This window comes from Onychomys torridus, chromosome 10, assembly GCF_903995425.1.
Source record: "Onychomys torridus chromosome 10, mOncTor1.1, whole genome shotgun sequence".
Taxonomy (NCBI): domain Eukaryota; kingdom Metazoa; phylum Chordata; class Mammalia; order Rodentia; family Cricetidae; genus Onychomys; species Onychomys torridus.
This window is the reverse complement of record NC_050452.1, coordinates 87,488,399-87,508,927: the sequence shown is the minus strand read 5'-3', so window position 1 is coordinate 87,508,927 and position 20,529 is coordinate 87,488,399. Positions and strand designations below refer to the sequence as shown.

General features: G+C 38.8%; 1 protein-coding gene across 2 annotated transcripts in view; it reads left to right on the top strand.

Annotated features, from left to right (window-relative positions):
- The window catches only part of Slc4a4 (solute carrier family 4 member 4), a 319,163-nt gene extending 298,942 nt beyond the window's left edge, over window positions 1-20,221 (top strand). Inside the window, exons 21-26 of one of the 2 annotated variants that reach the window (XM_036200219.1) lie at window positions 6,197-6,265; window positions 8,660-8,833; window positions 12,282-12,443; window positions 16,199-16,295; window positions 18,477-18,556; window positions 19,200-19,262. In XM_036200219.1, coding sequence (XP_036056112.1) covers window positions 6,197-6,265; window positions 8,660-8,833; window positions 12,282-12,443; window positions 16,199-16,295; window positions 18,477-18,520 — 546 coding nt within the window. In that variant the 3' untranslated portion in view covers window positions 18,521-18,556; window positions 19,200-19,262. Of the gene's footprint in view, window positions 1-6,196; window positions 6,266-8,659; window positions 8,834-12,281; window positions 12,444-16,198; window positions 16,296-18,476; window positions 18,557-19,199 lie in introns of both variants that reach the window. The other variant, XM_036200218.1, reaches the window with a different exon arrangement.
- The last annotated feature ends 308 nt before the right edge of the window (window positions 20,222-20,529 follow it).

The window sequence follows — 20,529 nt, the reverse complement described above, 5'->3', positions numbered from 1 at the left end:
CTAGGTTGAGAACCCCTGGGTTGATGAAGCATTGTACCTTCTACCAAGGGCCTTAGCTGTTTCTGTCCCTTTAGCTGGTCCTAGCATAGGAGGCTGGCTGAAATGCTTAGTGACACTGTGGCTTCACACAGTGAGGTCACATTTGGAGAGGTCACTGTGGGCAGTTAAGTCCCTGTACTGTAGGCAGCACCAGTGCCCTGTAGGTGGGCTCACACAGTACACTGCTACAGTGCAGCCTTGCTTTTCTGGGACCGCCTAGAAAACCGTTTCTAGGGAGGGATAGACAGACAGACATCCTTTCCGCTTTCAGAGCTGCCCACCGTCACCCAACCTCCATTTTGTCTTGTATATGATCTGTTTTCATTAAAACAGTATAAAATCCTGCTTCAGAAACAGCAGTTGTGTTTAAAACTTCCATGATTGTGTTGCAGAAAATTCAGCTTTGGTCATGGAACCCACCTGCAGGCAGGTATAGTTCTGAAGGGGCACACAAAATAAAAACTAAATTGTTTCCTTTAAAAAGATTGACAAGACTCATAGCTGGTAACAGGTCTCCCTAACTATCTCTACTCTGTACCCAAGTAAAGCTGCAGAGAAGTTGGAGCTGAAAGCCCTGGGTTTTTGCAGTGAACCTTTTTACCCATATGTATATGACGCACCTTATTATGTACAGGTGAAGAAGTCAGAACTTATTAAGAAGAGCAGGGAGTGGCAGGGAGCCATGAGCCGAACTTGCACCCGCCTTTGGATGTTTTTATCTGGCGACTTTGATTCATCTGAAGAGTCTTTGTCTCCATTAGTGAAAAAAGTAATTCAACACACATTTCTTTCTGTAGCCTTGGCTGTCCTGGAACTCATTCTATAGACTGGGCTGGCCTTGAACTCAGAGATCCTCCTGCCTCTGCCTCCTGAGTGCTGGGATTGACGGTGCACACCACCACCGCCCAGCTTCAGCATGCATATTTAAGCTAGCATGTTCTCAGATGTAGGAAATGAAATTGTTTTGCCAGTTTAGCTCACAATAGACTGTGGAACACGGGATGGCAAAGCCGCAGGGTTGAGACAGCCTTTATTTGGGAAGCTGCTACTCCTCACTTGAGTAAGTCAGCTGTTCCTTACTGCAGGAATCACATCTCCCGTTAAGAATGGCTGTTTCAGGTCACGTGCCCTTCTCCCCACTGTTTAGCAAGTTATGTGCACGTATCAGCGATGTCTCGTTAGCGTCACAAAGTCAATACAGGAAGAAGCAGATGTTAAGGGTACAGTTTAAGTGAAATGTAAGCCATGGCTAAGGAAAAGGTACAATTAATAATTAACCTCAAAATTCGTGCAGAAAGTGGCGTCACAAGTTATCCTCTCATATGACAGCCTTTTTTTTTTTTTCCATTTTAAAGCAACAGGTGATAACTTCAGAGAATAGTTTTACCTAAGATTGTGCCTTTGAACGTTAGATCAAATGTACAGGAAATAGAGTTATATGTGAGTTTAAAAAAAAAAAATGAAATGGTTCAACACCTCTGCCCAAACTCCTTTTTCCCCTTATAAGTTTAATGGTCTGAGATGAGATGAGCAATTTTCTTGCATGCGTGAAGCCATATAGGTGGTTGCCTATTTATGCAAGGGGTGGGTACTTTGAACATGAAGTTTATGGCCTCTGTTTTGATCTCTGGGCCGGAATCTGTCTTTCATGTGGAAGAATGTAAGGAATTACAGTGTAGCAGCTTTAAGTTCATGAGGATACCCCTTGACCCTAGCCAGCTACAGTCACAGATGCCTCAAAGCGCTGCATCGCATCATTGCTTAGTACAGAACTGCTGGGAAGTGAGAATAACTGGCTTCCCAGGCTGGCGACATGGCTTCCACTGAGCGTTTGCTACGAGGGACTGCTAGTGTTCTGTAAGTGCAGATCACAGAGCAGCAAAGAGATGAAAGGCGGTTCCCTGAACTGTCTTTCCCTGTTTTCCTGGCAAGACTCAAGAAATAGAGATCAAGTAAAGTTCACGGCTGCTTCTGCTGCCTTTGCATGGATTAGTTTATCTTTAACGTGAGGCGTGGTCAAAAGTTATCTTTAAGATTTGTTAGTGCACTAAAGTGTAGAAGACAGCCTTTAATTTGGACTTGGCAGATTCTTGACCTCCACTTGCAGTCCTCCACCGTGGAAGCAGTACATGGAAGCATGGAGAGGACCATGGTATGACCGAAGCTACTGTCTGTTGAGTTTGGCCTCAGATTAAGGAGTCATCACAGATTTAAAAAATTTAGTCTTCCATCGGTGCTTTGAAGAACTATATGAATAATATCTCTACTTTAACTATAGGAAAATACAAATTACTCACTAGACTTCAAAATGCATAGGTGGTATACAAGATTTGAACTCTGGAAGTTCTGGCACAAAAGTAGTCCTATAACCTTGTATAATGTGTGCCTTTCAAAAGAAAACATGGTACTTATCCTTCAAAGAATCTCTGCTTTTTTCCCCCATAAGATTATCTTTCCCAGACTCTTTGATCTCATTTGAAATCCTTCTTATGTGGAGAAAGTTATGTAACTGTCATAAACTCCTCTTCAGACCTCATTCCAGGCTAAGTACTGGAGGTTCTTTATCTGTATAGATTTTTAAGACTTAAGAGAGTTAGGGCATTATGATAATAACGTATTGCCAAGGCAAGTTAGCTGAAAGAGCAATATAGTAGAAATTAAATAGAGCAAGTCTTCAAGTCCTACCTTCCAGCCACCCCTCCCTGTACCCTAATTCTGCCCCCCCACCCCCCCCCCCCGTCAAGGAAGAAACAGGAAGACCTATGGTTGGAAACTGTAGGCAGCTTCTTCAACTTGTCAGTCAGCGTCTTCAGGATAAGGATGGCATAAACTCTACATTTATCATTTGTTAGTTGTCATACTAATTAACTAAGTGGCAAGATGTTTTCTGTTATGTAGTCTAATCATAGGTGTTTCCTACGTTGGGATGCTCAGAGTTAAGAGAAACAAACAAGTGTCTGAATATTCTACAGCTGGTAGCTCAAATCCAAACACAGGTCTGTTCAACTTCTGTTACCCATGTCTTAAGACCTTACTCTTAGTTTTAGACAACAAACACACATGCATACATGCATGCACACACGTATACACAAACATACATGCAGGCAGGCTGAACATAAAACCATCAAGAGATCTCAGTTTTCCCTTTTAATCAAATATCCTTTCACATTTTTCCTTCTGGGAGTGTTCTGCTACTATTGGCAAAGCACCAGGAGATACAAGGGGAAAATATAGAGACCCATTCACCAGATTTAGAAAATTTGATGACATAATATTAAGATGTTAAATTTTATTTTGATTTCATCTCACTTTTATTATTCTATATGATTATAGGATTAGTCTTTTAATTTTTCATTTTTAGTGTTTATTGAATGTAACACTTCTTTGTAATTATCCTCTTTTGCTTCCTGGATATGATTGATGATATAATTGTTTACACAGGTTACTATTTAGCAATCTTGATGTGCCTCTGAAATGGGTATTTTTAATTTCTCCTGCCTTACTTTGTAAAAGTGATTGTCCACTATTGCTGTTTTATTCCACTTTGATTTAAAATTAATTTTTGATAGAATTCAATATTTATAGATATTTTCACACACTAGCCTAAGCTGGCCTTGAACTCATATACTCAGGGCAATCCTCCAGCCTCAGCCTCTTAAATGCTAAGAGAATAAGTGTGAGATACCATACCCTGGGCAGTTCTCAGTTTTAAAAGCATTTTTTCCTTCTTTTGAGAACTTTATGTTTTGGTGAATGATTCTAATGTGATTAATTTTTAAACATTGACCTTCTGATATGATTAATGAACTAAATTCTATAAAATATACCCTCTACCCCCAACAGTTCTCTCAGGTTTCATTAGGAGTTCCATTATGGGGTTTATATTGATATATACTATTGTGAAGAAAATGAAAATATCATAAGCATTTGTATCATATTGAATCTAACAAAAAATCAATTTTACAGCTTTTCTTATGTGTACTATTTTCTCCCAGTTGAATGTATATATATTTGAATATATATATTTAAAAAATTGAATGTACACTCACACACACACATATATAATGTATATATATTAAACATCTTCATATCCCTAATTACTTTCTTGCCTGCATCCACCCATGCCTTTCTGTGTTGTAGATGGGGTGAAATCTGTTGAAATAAGTTCAGAGAATGAATTTGAGGCCCAAGGCACAATGTTCTTTTGCTTTGTAGAAGCACATTAGAATAAAAATGTTTTGTTAAGACCAAGTAAGGATAGACCTTTTGTGACACTTCCAAGCTGGAGAAATGCTTTACTCATATTTAAAAAAAAAAAAAAAAAAGAGATCATTGAGGACCTGTAGATGGCTCAGCAGTTATCAGCACTGACTGCTCTTCCAGAGGACCTGGGTTCAAGTTCCAGCACCCACATGGCAGCTCACGACTGTCTGTAACTCCAGTTCCAGGGGACCCAACACCCCGGCACCCCGACATGGACACACATGCAGGCGAAACATGAATGCATGTGGAATAAAAATAAATTTAAACAAAAGTAATTACTGAAGACACACAAGTAGTTTCCCATGAATCAACTGTGTTTTGTTTTGTTGTTTTTCCTGCATCTTCTTCTCCTTCCTTACTTGGAGCATTAGGAATGTAACAATAAATGAAAAGAACTCATCACCTATTGAGGGAAAATAGATGCTTTAAAAAGGAATCAGAGAAATAAATTAGAGCGTTTACTAGTCTTACTTATTTCTTTTTGGAAAATGTCCATAAAGAGTTTTAAGTAGCCTGAGCGCTCATCTGCCAAAAGAAAGGAGGCTTGTGCTTATGTGCAGGTAATTTGAGTGGGCAGTGTCTACCGCTCTGTGGTCACCGCTGGGTACTGCAGCATCATGGCCCTGCTACCATCTTTATCGTTCAGTTCCTTTCTCCTTTTATTCTTTTCTGAGCTCAAGATTAAAAATTAGTTCTGGTAAAATTGCTAACCCATTTTAGAGAAAACATGGATAGTTTTGAGAAATGTGTACTTTCTCCACTGAAGTTTGGCCATTCCTGGGACTAACCAGTAACAACTGGTGGCAGCTGCAGTCCGTTTTAGGATTCACTATTTCTCTAATGGTGGCCAGAGGGTCGGAAGCAGAACAGCACTGGGGAATTGCAACAAGATGGTTCTACAAATGCTGCTTCATTTCATACATGCAGTAGTTTTAAAATTCTACTCTTAAAGGAATACTCGGTCTTCGGTTACAGTGGCCTCCCAGATGTGGATTTTCTGGCTGACCTTAATTATGTTTTCATTTTAGCTTTGTTTTATTTGAGCTTTGAAAAGTCCTTTAGTTACTTGAACTTCTTTTCAAAGCCAAGGTTGATGCCTCTTGTCATCCAGACAGAAGATTTCTCAGAATTAGAATACTGGGCTTGATTCTCAAATGTGATTGCTTACATTTCACAGGTCTAGGGGAAAAGAACATGCACACATTGATCAGAGCTTCTCATTGTTAAAACACTTCCTGTTACTGTGAAAGATATTTTACTAAATAATGCACAAAATATTAACTGAGTTTTAAAAGCTGTGCATTAATCCATATGTGTAATTAATTGCTTCCAGGTGCTTCATGCTCCTTTCAAACCATATTCTCATTAGTTTGTAACTTAATAGTCCTGAGGAGAAAAGGAACAGCCATTTGATGCTTATTTTACTGAAAGAGGCATTTTCACACAAGCTGATACATCTTTTGGCAAAAATTAGTAAAGAGAAAATCAACAGACTGTTACAAAAGATCTTGGTTCCAGAGTGAGGCAATTTGCTACCTCTGCCTGTACCTCATAGCCCACGCAAACATCTGGCTTCCATAGTCCAGTGCTTTTAAGAGCAAAGGGAAGCTAAACAGTTTCCCATTAAAAAAGTATTGTTGAGGCCATGCATTCCCATTATTTAAAAAAAAAGAAGAAAATGAAATTAATTCAAAAGTTCCCTTCAGCTTCATTTAGTTCTAATACAAAGCCTGGGATTTTATCAATTGATGAGTTCAATGCACTAACTAATTTGAGGTTGCTCTGTTGTTACATGCTGTGTTTTAGTTTCAGATTTAGCCTTCATTTAAATGATTCCTCTCCCTAAATATCTTCACTGTTGTTTTGAACCTGTTTCTGTTGTTTTCCTTTCCAGTTTATCCCCATGCCTGTTCTCTATGGTGTGTTCCTGTATATGGGGGTGGCCTCGCTCAATGGTGTGCAGGTAAGCTTCCACAGCAGCCTGAGCAAGCTGTGCATTTCTCAAAGGAGGAGAGTCCAGTAATAGATCTTTGTTGAAGGCACTAATCATTAACCACCGACTCTTTAAAATACATTTATTTTCTGCTTCCTCAATCTTTTACCTGATGTAATCAACAAAACTAGCCGGTGTCGAGAAATGTTATCCTGAATGCACATTCCTGAAAGGGGATGCTTAATGTCACCTGGTGAGGAGATGGACTCTGTGTTACTGTCCCCACCACTGCCACCTCCGCCACCATCACCACCTCTTCCTCCCCCTCCTCCTCCATATCTTCCTTTTCTCATATTATTTCCTCATCTGTCTCTTCACCTCTTAAGACAGATATCCACCATGTCCATCAGGGCGGTATTTGTGCACTTACCTTAACCCTTACAGACAGCAGGCAGTTCTGCATTGCACACTCAGTGGTCAAAAGTTTTGCAGCAATAAGCAGTTAAAATCAATGTGTATTAAGTATTGTTTTCATCAAAAAATTTCAACTGTTCACAACTTCAGTTGAAGTGACCACCACTGCCAATGCCCCCACTTCTGCCCCTGGTCCATTTTTTAAAAAACTTGCTAGGGAAAACTTTGTGAGAGGCTTTGTCTCTCAATGGAGGTTTAATTTAATTGGCACCAGGAAACTGGAAGTTCCGCTGCTTTCTGGCACCCTGTTAATTGTAGCCTTATTTAGCACTCTGTAATGTTTTAATGGGAAAAGACTGCGTGTTCTGTGAACATCATAAGAATTCATTTGAACTCCTTCAAAACAGCCCTTGCTTTCATTTATTGCATTTATATTAACTTGGTTTTAAAGTCAGATAGATCTGGGCAAATGGCCAGACCCCCCAAAAGCAAAACTACTTTACTATTCCTGGTTTTGATCCAGTAGAAGAGTTCTTCCGTGCTGGGATATTTGTAAAGAAATACAAAGTAGTTCTTCATAGGCTGCACTAGATGCACATGGCAACATGAGTTTATTTGTGCCGATGAAGTGTTTAGGAAGTATAACTTTGTGAAATATTTTATTTTTTGTCTGCCCTTATAAATGCTCTTTCCTCTCCAAGTGAGATAATATGAACATTAGATGCCTAGAGACTAATAATTATTAATTTTTGTTTGCCCTTAAGGATCTCGTCTAAATCAGAGACTTGTTTCAGGGTGTTCCAGGGGTTCTATCAATGGCTGGAACTGAGTACCTGTCTAGAAAGAGAAGGAAAGAGCCAACCATCTCATAACGATTGGTGGTAGGAGTATTGTGGGGCAGGTAGTGAGCAGTGTAACTCCTGACGGGTTACTACTGTCCCAAATGCCCTTCCCTGTTCCTTATCTTTCTCTTGATTCCTTCTCTTTTAGCCCCTTTTGACGAGATCGGTTTAGGGAAAAAAAGTTAAAAATTGAAATCTAATCTTGATAGTTAAGAAAAGTTTTCTAAAGGGAGAGAGAAAACCCTCAAGTGGGCAGTGGTGGCTCTGAAGAAGGTTGTGGAAGTCTCAATGACTTTTCCTTCTCCTTTCCATGCAACACAGTGTTATTTCTGAGCTCTTCTAATTAGTCAGTTCGGTAGATGTCTGTACAACCTCTCCTTCTGAAAGCCCCTGTGATGTGGTGCTAAGCATCATCTTGTCCGTTGTCATCTGTGAGGTGCACCTGGCACCAACATGCACAGCCATCCTTTCAGTCACTGGAAGGGACTGACACATGGCAGTGCTAATCTCGCTTGGGCTCTCCTGTCGTGTTGTTGGTGTCTTGAAACTCACTGTAATATGGATGGAGCTTTTTTCTGAATAGAAGTGGTAATACACAGGTGGATATGGATGTGTCCATCAAATTATAACCTAGAAAAAGAAAGTGGGATTTAGTGACATACTCTGTGCATTTCCCATTTTTAAATTAGATACTTGAAAACATCTCTGGGGTGCTTATAATATGTGGGGTATCTTCTGCTCTTCTTTCAGAGAAGACAACTGAGGCAGGATCACATGCATAAGTTAGATGTCCCCCTTCAGTATATTGTACCAAAATAGGTACAGAACTCTCTCTGTTGAGAAGCAGAGAGTAGAAATAGAAGGTAGAGGATGAAAGCTAGAATTTTGGTTTGCTTTGTGACTTTATCCTTTCTGCCCACGTTATCTTATATACCTTCTCACATCTCTGAAGAAAAATGATCAGCAAAACTTAGAAGTCTGACAACATGATGTGACTGTGCTAATTAATATATGTCCCCTCCTCTCTAACCTGCACTTTGTCCTCTGAAGAGGACATTGCTGGCCTGAAATACACAATGTACATCACTCCTGGCTGGTGAAGCAGATGGAAATGACTCAGTTGGCTCTTCAAATAATACATCGGATTTTCTTACACATTCCTCCCCAGTTCATGGACCGTCTCAAGCTGCTTCTGATGCCCTTGAAGCATCAGCCTGACTTCATCTACCTGCGCCACGTCCCCCTGCGACGCGTCCATCTCTTCACTTTCCTGCAGGTGTTGTGCCTGGCTCTGCTCTGGATCCTCAAGTCAACAGTGGCTGCTATTATTTTTCCAGTCATGGTAGGTTTTCCTAATTGAAACTATCCACGACTGTATGCCTATCACATAGTTACTGTGACATGGAAAATCCAGATCATTTAAGTGTGTGGCTAGTCTTTCACTGGCTTTCTGGCTTTCAATTAGTCATGCTGACCAGTTGTAAGCTAAGTTTCCTGTGGCAACAGCTGCTGACATGCACCTTCGAATATACCCTCCTGAGTTCAGATACTGGCTCAAGTTCCTGCTGGTCAGCAAACATTCTTGAGCCACCATGAACTCATCAGTGGGAGGGTAGCATTGTTATTGTTCTAAGCATTAATAATGAATGCCAAGTGTATAACACAGTGTCTGGCAAGCAGTAGACATCAGTGCACATGATTTTTAAAGTATTGTATAATAGAACCAACCTAAATAAGAATAAAGTACAATTCAGTCCAAATAGTAGAAGCATTTGTAGACTTGTGAGAAAAGGCAGGGCTCGTTAGAAGAAGTAGTTTTTAGATTCATGTAGTTTTCATTATTTTAAGGATAAGGCTGGACTCTAGTCTTCCTGTGATAGTAATCAAAGTGAAACCAGTAACTGCCCCTTCTGAATCAATAGGCAAAGAGGAAATGCAAGATCTGTATCTTGTCTCCTTACTGAATTTTATACTTTATTATAGTTCTATTTCTTGTAAGAAACTGCCCATATATACATGTTATATGACAAAATGTTTTCTGGGGAGATGTAACACACATGACTACTTACTCCACACAGGGAGCCCATAACAGACCAAAGTACATACGGATACCACTTGGAAAAAAAAGTATCGGCTAAGGACACCCCAAGACCAAGTTCTTAGCACAAAGGAGATTTGTTTGCCTCAGAGGGACAGAGGACAGGGATAAGGGACAAGATGGGAAATAGGGCATGAGGGAGAAGGGGAGAGGAACATGAGAGAGGAGGCAAGGATATTTGTCCCTGAGGGGAACAAAGGACTGCCTCTGGATAGAGAGGAGACAGACATGGCTCATAGGCAAATGGAAGTTTATAAAGATAAAAGGGGAAATCCCATGTTAGGATGAGGTGTTTAATTTTAGTTGGGCATGTTAATTAGGTGAGCCAAAGGTGGCTTTTAATTGCTAGATTTCAATACTTTGATGCCTGGACCTTGATAGCCAGCTCCAGGAGGAGGAAGTGGCCAAATAAAGGGATGGACCTTTATAGCTAGTTTTAGGAATATAATCAACAGTTTTTCAGCAAGACAGAGGGAATGGGAGAGAAGAGAAAGGCCTGCCAGAGCCATGCTTGAGTGGGCTAGTGTCCCTTCATTACCAAAGTCCAATTTGATGAACCAGTGAGTTTTATTGGAGTTACTTACAAGGATATGAGTAAGGGATTACTAACCAGGAATGGTAAAGACTCAAAAGACAGCTGCATCACCAAGGCCCACGCCAGCATGGGTAGCAGATCACAAAGTTGGAGCACACTGCACAGCCTGCAGGAAGCTCAACAAGTTGGATAGTGCCCTTTTCAGATGCCTCAGTTGGTCTAAGGTACTTCCAGGAAGGTGGTCTGATCACAGAGTTTTCACAGTTTGGTTGGTCTGAGAGCCTTCTTTGCAGCTTAGCTCTTTTGGTCTGTGAGAGACTCTCTGCTTTTATTGCTTACTCTGGCTGTGAGGATTCTCATGAATCTGGTCAGTTTCAGGAACTTCCTGAAGCTATTTTGAGTTGTTTACATTCCTGTTCAAGGATCTTCTGTGCAGGATAAAGTGTTTCAATCTTGGAGGAAACTGATACACACCAACACATAAGACCCACCTCAAAGCCATCTCAGTTCGCTTCCTTCATCCCACGATTCTGGAAAACATTTCTATACCGTATACTTGCCACATTTTGTTTTTAAAGTCATCCTACTCACAACAGGAATTATTATTTTGTTATGTACATATTTTCTGTTTATAATTGTATTTCTTTTTATTCCCAGGGGCATAGGAAAAAATAGTTTAAAATATTACTGACATTTTTCCAGCAAGATCTTTTTTTCATTGATGGTCCCTTACATCTTTATTTTCCCCTTTAAGCTGTATTAACTTACTGTAAAACAAACTGAACATTAGAAATGACTCCCATTTACCTGTTAGGACTTTCTGCCTACCCATTAATTTGCTAAAAGCAGGAAAATTAAGCTACCCATAGTAAATTTGAAATATATCCAGTAAATTATGTCTTTCTTATACTAAATATAAGGAAAACTTTACTTTTATAAAGTGTTATTTTTCCAGAGATTTCCTAAGGTTCATAAATGGTTTTGGAATGTCCATGGGGCAGATGTTATTGTTCTCTTCAGGAGATGGATACCTCAAGTATAGAGTGTAGTGTGGATAAAGACCTCTGCTTTTGGAACTTGGTTGTATATGACTTATGTTGTTGAGCAGCTGATGTTAGAGAACCTCTGTAGTGGAAACCTGAGAGAGCAAGTCATGTAATGGAACTTGGTATTTGTATGCAGAATAAAAAAAAAAAATAAAACATAGAGCAGTTTGTAGAACCTAAAGTACTAAGGTAAAAAACGTTGGCAGAAAAGGCCTCAAGAGATTAAATACAGAATATAAGTCTCTTGTGGTAAGAAATGACTGCACTGATGTATCATCAGTTAAGAGAGCATCCTGCACTTACAACTGCCTATGATTCTGACACTCTCTTCTGGCCTCCACAGGTACTTGCACATGTGTGTATATACACAGACACATATATAAACAAAAATAAAATAAAAGGAAGCAGGTCCATTCTGCATTCTTTGTTTACTGATATCATAACCTTAGATAGCATAGCATTTATAAACTTCAGTTTGCTCAGCTGTAAGATGGAAATAATGTATTTCTAGAGTTTGTTGTAAGAAATAAGTGAACTAATATTTCCTAAGTATTCAACAAGAATCAGGAACATGGTAAGCATTTAGTTTATAATAGTGACTAGTTTTTAGAAACCTGTATAATTTAAAAATTTTTGATAATTAGGAATCACGTGCAAACTATTTTTACTTTTAAGCTTTTAATTTTATTAAAAACAACATGGAAGGAAATGGTTTTGGAAAATTAATTCCCTGTCATTCCAATTGATTTGAATATAATCATACATTCTCTGATTGACTGTAATCATACATCTCTATGACCAAAACAAAGTAGGTTTTGACTGAGATTTTCATCAAACAACTTTCCCAGGGAAGACTGTGGGTCACTGAGTAAGCAGTTTTGTCAGACCCTGGACCTATATAGATTTCTGCTGATGTTGATGGACAGTATCATCAGCATCCTTATGACATTATCAGACATGGCCTGTTTTCTGCTGATGTTGATAGGCAGCAGCATCAGCGTCCTTATGACATCAGACATGGCCTGTTTTCTGCTGATGTTGATGGGCAGCAGCAGCAGCAGCATCCTTATGACATTATCAGACATGGACTGTTTTGTTATTGTGTTTCCAGATCTTGGCACTTGTAGCTGTTAGAAAAGGTATGGACTACCTCTTCTCCCAGCATGACCTCAGCTTCCTTGATGACGTCATTCCAGAAAAGGACAAGAAAAAGAAAGAGGATGAGAAGAAAAAGAAAAAGAAGAAAGGAAGTTTGGATAGCGACAATGACGATGTAAGGGAAACTGCAAACTTCCCATGTCAAACCAGTTAGAAGAACATTTTTTTGTGTGTGTGTGTTACATTGGCCCTATACTTAGACTCAAATATTTAGAATTATTTCTCCATAACTCTTAAAAAAGATGCAAAGGTCTCTTTCCTGAATTATCCTCATCAGTGTCACAGTCCAGATGGTTCTCCTGTGGTTAGGTGATTAACTTGAGAAATGAAAAAATTCCTATTTATTCTTCTTTAGATCATGTCACAGAAGTGCATATGCTTGAGGGTGTGGTGGGATGTTTATAATCAGTACCCAGAGAAAATCTGGATTTTATTTTTTTTATACATGCATTCACTTGTGCACATGCATGCACGCGCGCGCACACACACACACACACACACACACACACACAGAATATGAAAATTCAAACAAGTAGCCTTTTGATAGGATTGTCAAAATGATGCTTTCTGTGTGGACCATTTTGGGGGGTTTTACTTAGCCATTAGAAAATAATGGTCTCTCGTTAAAATTCTGATTAAATATGATCATTCATATTTGTGAACAAAACAAAGTGAGTTTTGAATGAGCCCTATCAAGCAACTCTTCCTGTGAAGACTGTGTGCCCCTCAGTGAGCAATTCTGTCAGGTTCCAGATCTATGTGGATGTCTGCTGCTGTTGCCGGGACAGCGGCATCTTTGGCATCCTTATGACATCACATGATTTCCTTGTGTCCCTGCAATCCTAATGTAGAAATATAGTTCATTTTTAATTAGTCAGTAACTTCAGCTAAGCATGCCTCACCTCCAGCTGTCATAACAGTTGCTTAAAGCACATACTTTTGTTTGCATTTTATAGATCAGGAAATTTAGAATGATAAATGTTGACTTTTTTTATTTTTCAGAACCTGAAAATAATTAGCTTGAGGTATTACTGACAAATAAAAATGTATACATTTAAAGTGTGCAAGACAGTGCTTTGACACGTATATTAAAGTCGTTTTTCCAAGTGTGCACAGCTGGGCATGGTTAAGCCAGCGCTCCCTCCCAAGCTTCTCTGTGTGTTTGTAGTTGATCGGGCTGTCTGGTTGTATTCTTCTTCTAGAACGTGGACCTTGTACAGCAAAGGGAAGCAACAGACAGAATTGGATTTCAGATAAATTGATCCAATAAGAAAAGGCTAAATATACGAGACACATTTAGCTACAGAGAAAAGGCCTCTAGGGAACTTACGTGACGATCATCATCCATCTTCTGAGAGAGCAGGTGTATAGACTTTCTGTTTCCAATGATGAGCAAAGGAAAAGCAAAGCATGTGTTCAAACTGCAGCAGAGATTAACGTGCTGTATTTAAAAAGAACAATATACTTGAACATTGATTGGAAATCAAAACTTGAAGTGAATTTTTGGAGCATTCAAGACAAAATCAAAAGGTTGGCTGAAGTATTAAGATGACTAAAGCAGTATTTCATCTTGAATTTTTAAAATAGACACCTCAGTTCATACTCACAAACACCAAACTTAAAATCATTATACATTATTAATGTGTACACTAATATTATGGAATATTCCCTATTAGGTAAAATAATATACAACCTTGTGGGGTTGTTCTAAATTCACTCCTCTCTCATGACAAAAGTTCAATCAAATGAGTTCCTTAAATTAATCCCAGAATTCTTAGAATTATTTTTCATGACTTGTACTCACAAAATGCTCGTGTTTTGATGTTATTTACCACTTCCTACTGCATGTTGCACATATTGGGAAATGTCTTTGGGGATGCTAATTTCTGTTCCTTCTCTATCACATCCATATCAAGACAGCAGATGTGAGCATTTGTTCATACACAGTGAACATGCTTGGCAGTTCAGAGTCTATCAGGGCAGTAGGTTCTATATGTTGAGCCCATTGTTTGAAGACTATGCATTGGAAGTGTCTCTTGATACTCAGATGATGTGGGGTCCTTGGTTACATATGTCCAAACTGGGACTGCAGGGTCACAGTTTTATATTTATGGCGAATGTTGTGAAAATTGTACCTTACCAACATTTTATCTGCTCACAATCTCTTCTGAGCCTGCCTGGTAGTCTGTAATTAAGAGTTGGTTTGCCCAGGTGTCTCTGTGTAAGAGCTGTTATTTTGGGAAATATTTGAAAGGACACTTTGTTTATGACATGGTCATGAAGGAAGGTACATGTGCCATCTTAATTAATTTAAATTTTTGTCAGTTAAACATATCATCTTAGTTCTCAAAAAGTACTATAACTCATTACCCCCATATGTTAATCACAAAGGAATTTTCATTATAAGCAATAGATTTTATCTCAAATTTTGTTTTATGATAAAAGCCCCATGCCTCATTCTTTTTTGTTTCTGAAGTGGTGAGGACTAAATACAGGGGCTCACAGTGCCAGAGAAACACTACTTATGAGATACATTCCCAGCCCTCTTCCTTCTCCTCTTCTCTACTGACCCCTTTCAGTTAAGGAGGGTTTCCCTGATATCTTCAGTTAGTAGATAAATTGGATCTCTTCAGTCCAATTATAGACTTGGAATCAGTATGTTCATTTTCTCAATTAGTTTTTAAAGCTCTTGCGTGTTATTATGTGTTGAGCATATTCCCTTTCATGTCCCTTTCTCGCCTTTCTTCCTCTGTTAGTTCCCTCTGTCTCCATAGACATTTTGACCTTCATGATTTTATGTATCTGTCTAAAATCTAAGAATGACAAATGAAAGAAAACTTATAATACTCATCTTTCCAAAACTAGCTTAAATCACTTACTACAATTATCTCCAATTGTATCTAACTTCTTTCAAAACACTATGAGTTCATTGTTATTTATGGCCCAAAAAAAAATCTGCTGTGTGTTTGTGTGTGTGTGAGATGTTTTCTTTGTCTAGATTCTGCTGTTGTACACAAGTTAGTTCCATAATTTAACTATTGCAGATAATGCTGACATGATCAATGAAACTTTAAAAAGTAAAGTAGTAATCCTATGGGAATTTATGATATTTTGGGTTAGGTGGCCTGTTCTTAAAAAGTTCTACAACTAGCTACCAAATTTTATCATTTTCTTGGTTATGATTCTCTACTTATCTGATCATTCTTTTGGTTTTCTTTTTTTTTTTTTGCTTATGTTTAAAAATATTTTTGGCACAAGTAAATTGGAATGAATTTTTAATCATAAAATAGTTTCTTAGCATATTAAAGTAAGGAAGGGAGACCAAGTCTACAGAGGGTTCCTTGGTGTGGATGTTAAAAATGTCTTAAAATTGTTTTGGACAGGAATATGGGTCATGATTTTCCTAGAGGAAGAATCAGAGAACACTGTAAAACAAAACATGAAATTTTAAGACCATATATAGTTTGGAAATTTTCCTGTGTTTAATCCATCTTCACAGGGGACATTTTCTTTTACACATACAACAACCAAAGTTTGCCAATTCGGAATTCAGTTGTGGAACACTTTACAGTTGTGTGTGGTTTGCTGATTCAGAATCCAACTATGGAACACTTTACAGTGAGGCTGTAGGAATCTTCTTGCTGTTGTCCGAGCCTCAGTGAACTCAGTTCCATTATCTCAGAAGAGGGTAAAGTAAATGATGGATAAAGATGTGGAGTACTTGAAAAGTTAGGCAGTTGAATGATACATAATGCTTTTTTCTCTAGTTGCTGTAAATGGTAAAACGGTAGGTTTGGGTAAATACTGGGAAGCAGGAAGGACTGAAATAATAGAAAACATTGTAAAAACTGTTGTACATTTCTTTCACAGTCTGACTGCCCATACTCAGAAAAGGTCCCCAGTATTAAAATTCCAATGGACATCATGGAACAGCAACCTTTCCTAAGTGATAACAAACCCTTGGACAGTGAGTAGAACTAACCTCTTGCATGCTTTGCCTGACTATGCCCCATGCTTGTCCTCTAGGATGCCCTTGATCTGCCTCTCTCCTGCATTGCCTTTATTCTTTCCCGTGTGCAGACTGAAGCAGCTTACTTCGCAGAAAACTTCATTTATTTATTGGTTGATGTTCCCTAAGCTTTATCCATCTTACTTTTATCCATAACCTCTTACATTTTTGTTTGATAGTCTTTGCTAAGTCACCGCTAGGGTTCTTTTGTTTTTTTATTTTGTTTTATTTTCAATAGCTAAACCTGTAACCATGTCCATGTTTTTTAATTGATTTCTCCCCTACTGATATTTAGAACTGCAGCTTATATAGTATGACATCACTGTCTGTTATTGTTTGTCCTCCTTAGGTCTCAGTCAATCCTCTAATTGGTTGAAAGAGAGAAATTATACCTGAGGGTCTCCCTATGATCAATGAATTGTTAATATTTAGAATTTAGAATAATGTCAATTAAATTGGCAGTTGTGAAATATTAGCAAAACTCTCTAGATATAACTGGCTTATGTTTTCCTTCCTAATTTCTTCATTCCTCTTCTATTATTTCATATTCACAGTTTTAACTGCTCTAGTCTTTCTCCAGTAAGAGGCTACAATGTAATAGCATGCAAATGCCATTTTTTTGCCTATGATTGACAGTCCACTCTAGTAACGTCAGTGAGCATATGAAGCTTTTCCAATAGCATAAAGCAATTGCCTCCCCAACACGTCACTCTTTGCATTTCCATTGGAAGGAAATGTGTTCCTTTAGATCCAGCTGCACTGCAGAGGATACTGACCTGGTATAGGAACAACAGAGACACTTTGATTTCTGATGGATAATAACCACCCACTGTCAGCAAGAGGTTAACGGGTTACCAAGGAAATTTAAAATGAATAAGTATTGATCAAATATGGGGCATATAAAGTTATCAATTTCTCGGTAACAAATTACCCCAAAACTTAGCAGCTCAGACCACAAGCATGTATTTTCCCTCATGGTTCTTGACATTCAGAATTTCAAGAACTGTTGAGTTGATGATTCTGGTGCAGAGTCTCATGAGATTGCATATTCTACTGTCAACTGGAGCTATAAGACTCTAGGGACTTGGTTGGAGCTGAGGATCTGTTTCCAACCAACGGTCTTTGGCAGGAAATTTCAGTTCCTTGGCCTGTGGACGTTTCTATAGAATTACCGTACATAGTAGCCTGTCTCCACCCAGAGATAGCTGGAAATTCAAATAGAAGCTACAGTATTTTATAATAGAACCTAAGATTCAGCCATCCAGAACTTGTGTCATGGTATATTAGCTGTGAAGACAGCTCTATTGTAGTGTGGGAAAGAGTCACACAAGAACGTAAACACCAGGAAATGGGACCATTGAATACCATTTGGAGGCAGAGTACCCACTGCATTTAAAGAACAATCAGTCTTACCTTTGTTGTCTAACTTGAAAATATCATTTATAAACAAAGCTAATTTTATGCCCACCCTTATCAGTGGAAATTAGTTAGGAGTTTCTTTCAGAATCTAAGTTCTTCTATCATATTCTGTTTTCATTTTTCATCCCTAGATAATTAAAGACAAAAGAAGGCTGTAAAGGTTACTTTTAAAAAATTGCCATTCTAGAACTTAAGACTTGTGATAAAAAAAATTACAGTTGTTTGCCCTGGCAAAATCCCTTTAGTAGTATAATTGATGTTTGATACAGAAGCTTATATGTGACCATTTTGACTGAAAATTTTCTAATAATGTGATAATCTTTGTAGGCCAACAAAGAACAGAGTTGATTAAACTGGCGTTTTAATACACATACCTCCAACATCTCTTTACTTCTTGAATAGCAACAGCTAGGCAAGACTGGGTGTTGCACATGGATGGAAACATACATAAGACACAGAGAGGATGTTCTGGCCCCACGGCAGGGATTCCCCTCTTGCCCGAAAGGAGAGTGAAGAAGTGATTTGGGCTCCATCACACTTGCCTGCATGCTTAGCTGATACAATGTTCATCGACACTGTCTGAACCTGATTTTCCCACTCTTTCCAGTTCTGAAAGGGGCCTTGGTTTGCATGAAGATTTTCATATTCACTCTACTTTTACATTTTTGCCACAGATTTACTTTGCTTGATTTATTATTTATTTATTTATTTTCTTCTCAGGAGAAAGATCATCAACATTCCTTGAACGCCACACATCATGCTGATAAAATTCCTTTCCTTGAGTCGCTGGGTCTACCAAGGTCAGCCAGCATTTGTCTTGTGCTGTGGGATGATGCTGAAGTAGGAGGTTATGGGTGGAATCCCTTGTCTCTTCTCTGGGACATCAATAAATTACCCAGGGACCCAGGAATCACCCCAGGCTTTGCTCGTAGGAAGCAATTTTAAAGACCTGAGCTTTACTCTTAAGAATAATGAAAATTTTCAGTGTCATGAAGTTAAAGACCAGGATGGATGTTAGCCCTTATGATTCCATTATCATGCAGGGGGAGCAAAGTCTCTTTGTAGCATTCTTCAGTGGTTTCCTTCTCTCTAGCAAGGGTCTGGAAACGACAGGTCCTGTTTGAGTCTCAGAAAACAGGACCATGAATGACTTCAGGGCGCTGGTTCCGGTCCTTAATTTCTAACAGTATTAGCCACATGGTAGTCTCTCTCTCTCTCTTTTTTTTTTTTTTTAGAATTGTAATATTTGAAATCTTGGGCAATTTTTACTTGCATTTGCTTTCATTTAAAGTCCCTTAAGTTCTTAATTCACGTGGAAGGGACGGTCACTAGAGTGGAGCAGATTGGTGTATTTAAAGCGTGCACAGTGCGTGAGCCTTTCAGAGATGATGATGAAATTGCATTACTCACTGTTTTTTCTTTCTTTTTTCTCTCTTGCTTTAGTCCTCCTAGAACTCCAGTGAAAGCTGTGCCTCAGATTAGACTAGAACTTGAGCCTGAAGACAATGATGATCCCAGGAGGAACAAGGGAACAGAAACTACATTGTAACCTGTTTGTCTTCTCAAAACTGAGAGTTACCTTGTTAACCGTTCTAATTTTCCACCACCACCCCCCTTTTTTTTGGTCTGTGTATTTTAAAACTTGGTCACTGGCTGAATAACACAGTCACCCTCTCTGCTTCTCTCTTGCATAGGTAAAATCAAGACGATATAGTGTCCCTTTTCTTTAAAACAAACCAACAAACAGAAACAGCGCCCGAGGAACCACACTTTTGTTTCTGGGCGTTCAGATGTGTTGTTCTCTGATGTGGAAATCCCTGTCACTCCAGACTCACGCAGAAGCTGCCCTCGTCAAGCAGAGATTAAAAGTATTAAGAATTTTGTACCACTTTTTATGACACTGTTGAAGGAATTTAGGACCTAAGCTTGGAGCTGTGCTTACTGGCTTGCCCTTGTCTGGTAGAGCAGCCTTGAGCTCCAGACAGAGTCCCTTCCTGCTTACAGAGCCCCCAAGACTGGAAACGTGCTGCTACCCACCTGCCCTTGCTTGTCAGCCCTGATCTTAGAGTTATCAAAAGCAGAAAACACTAAAGGTACTTCGCTCCCTGTAGAGAAAGCTTGGCCATCACTGTAGCAAGTGCTGGAATATGTCCCTTTTCCTATGCAACTTTTTTTAACCCTTTAATGAACTTATCTCTTGGGTACATTGAACAATATTTTTCTTCCTAGATTTTGTTGTTTAAATTATGGGGCCTAACCTGCAACTTATTTTTTGTCAATTTTTTAAACTTTTTTTTAATTACTGTAAAGATAATGGAATTCTTTTCCTGCAGCAGGAAACATAGTTTTGAGTAGTTCTACCTCTTACCTGTAGCTGCCAGGCTTTCTGTAAAAATTGTATTGTATATAATGTGATTTTTACACACACACACACACACACACACACACACACACACACTAGGGTAAGCCAGAAGGCTAGAACAAATTAAAAGAAAAACAAAAACACCATGTTTCTAAGAATCTGTTGGGTGGTTGTTGTTTTTTTCCCCTTTCTTCCAAATAAATGTAACTGTTCTGTGAAGGAGTTTGGGGAGAGAAACATGGCAAAGAGGAGAAACCTCTGCTGTGGTGGTGGTCATGCTGGTGGCAGATGCTGGTGTGTTACATGTCCGTGTCCTGTGCAGTATTGTTAAGGGTTTCCTCATTTTAATAGTTTGTGTGCTTGTGAATGAACTCTGTGTGTGGCTGTTGCACACTTGTGCAAGGCCGGATA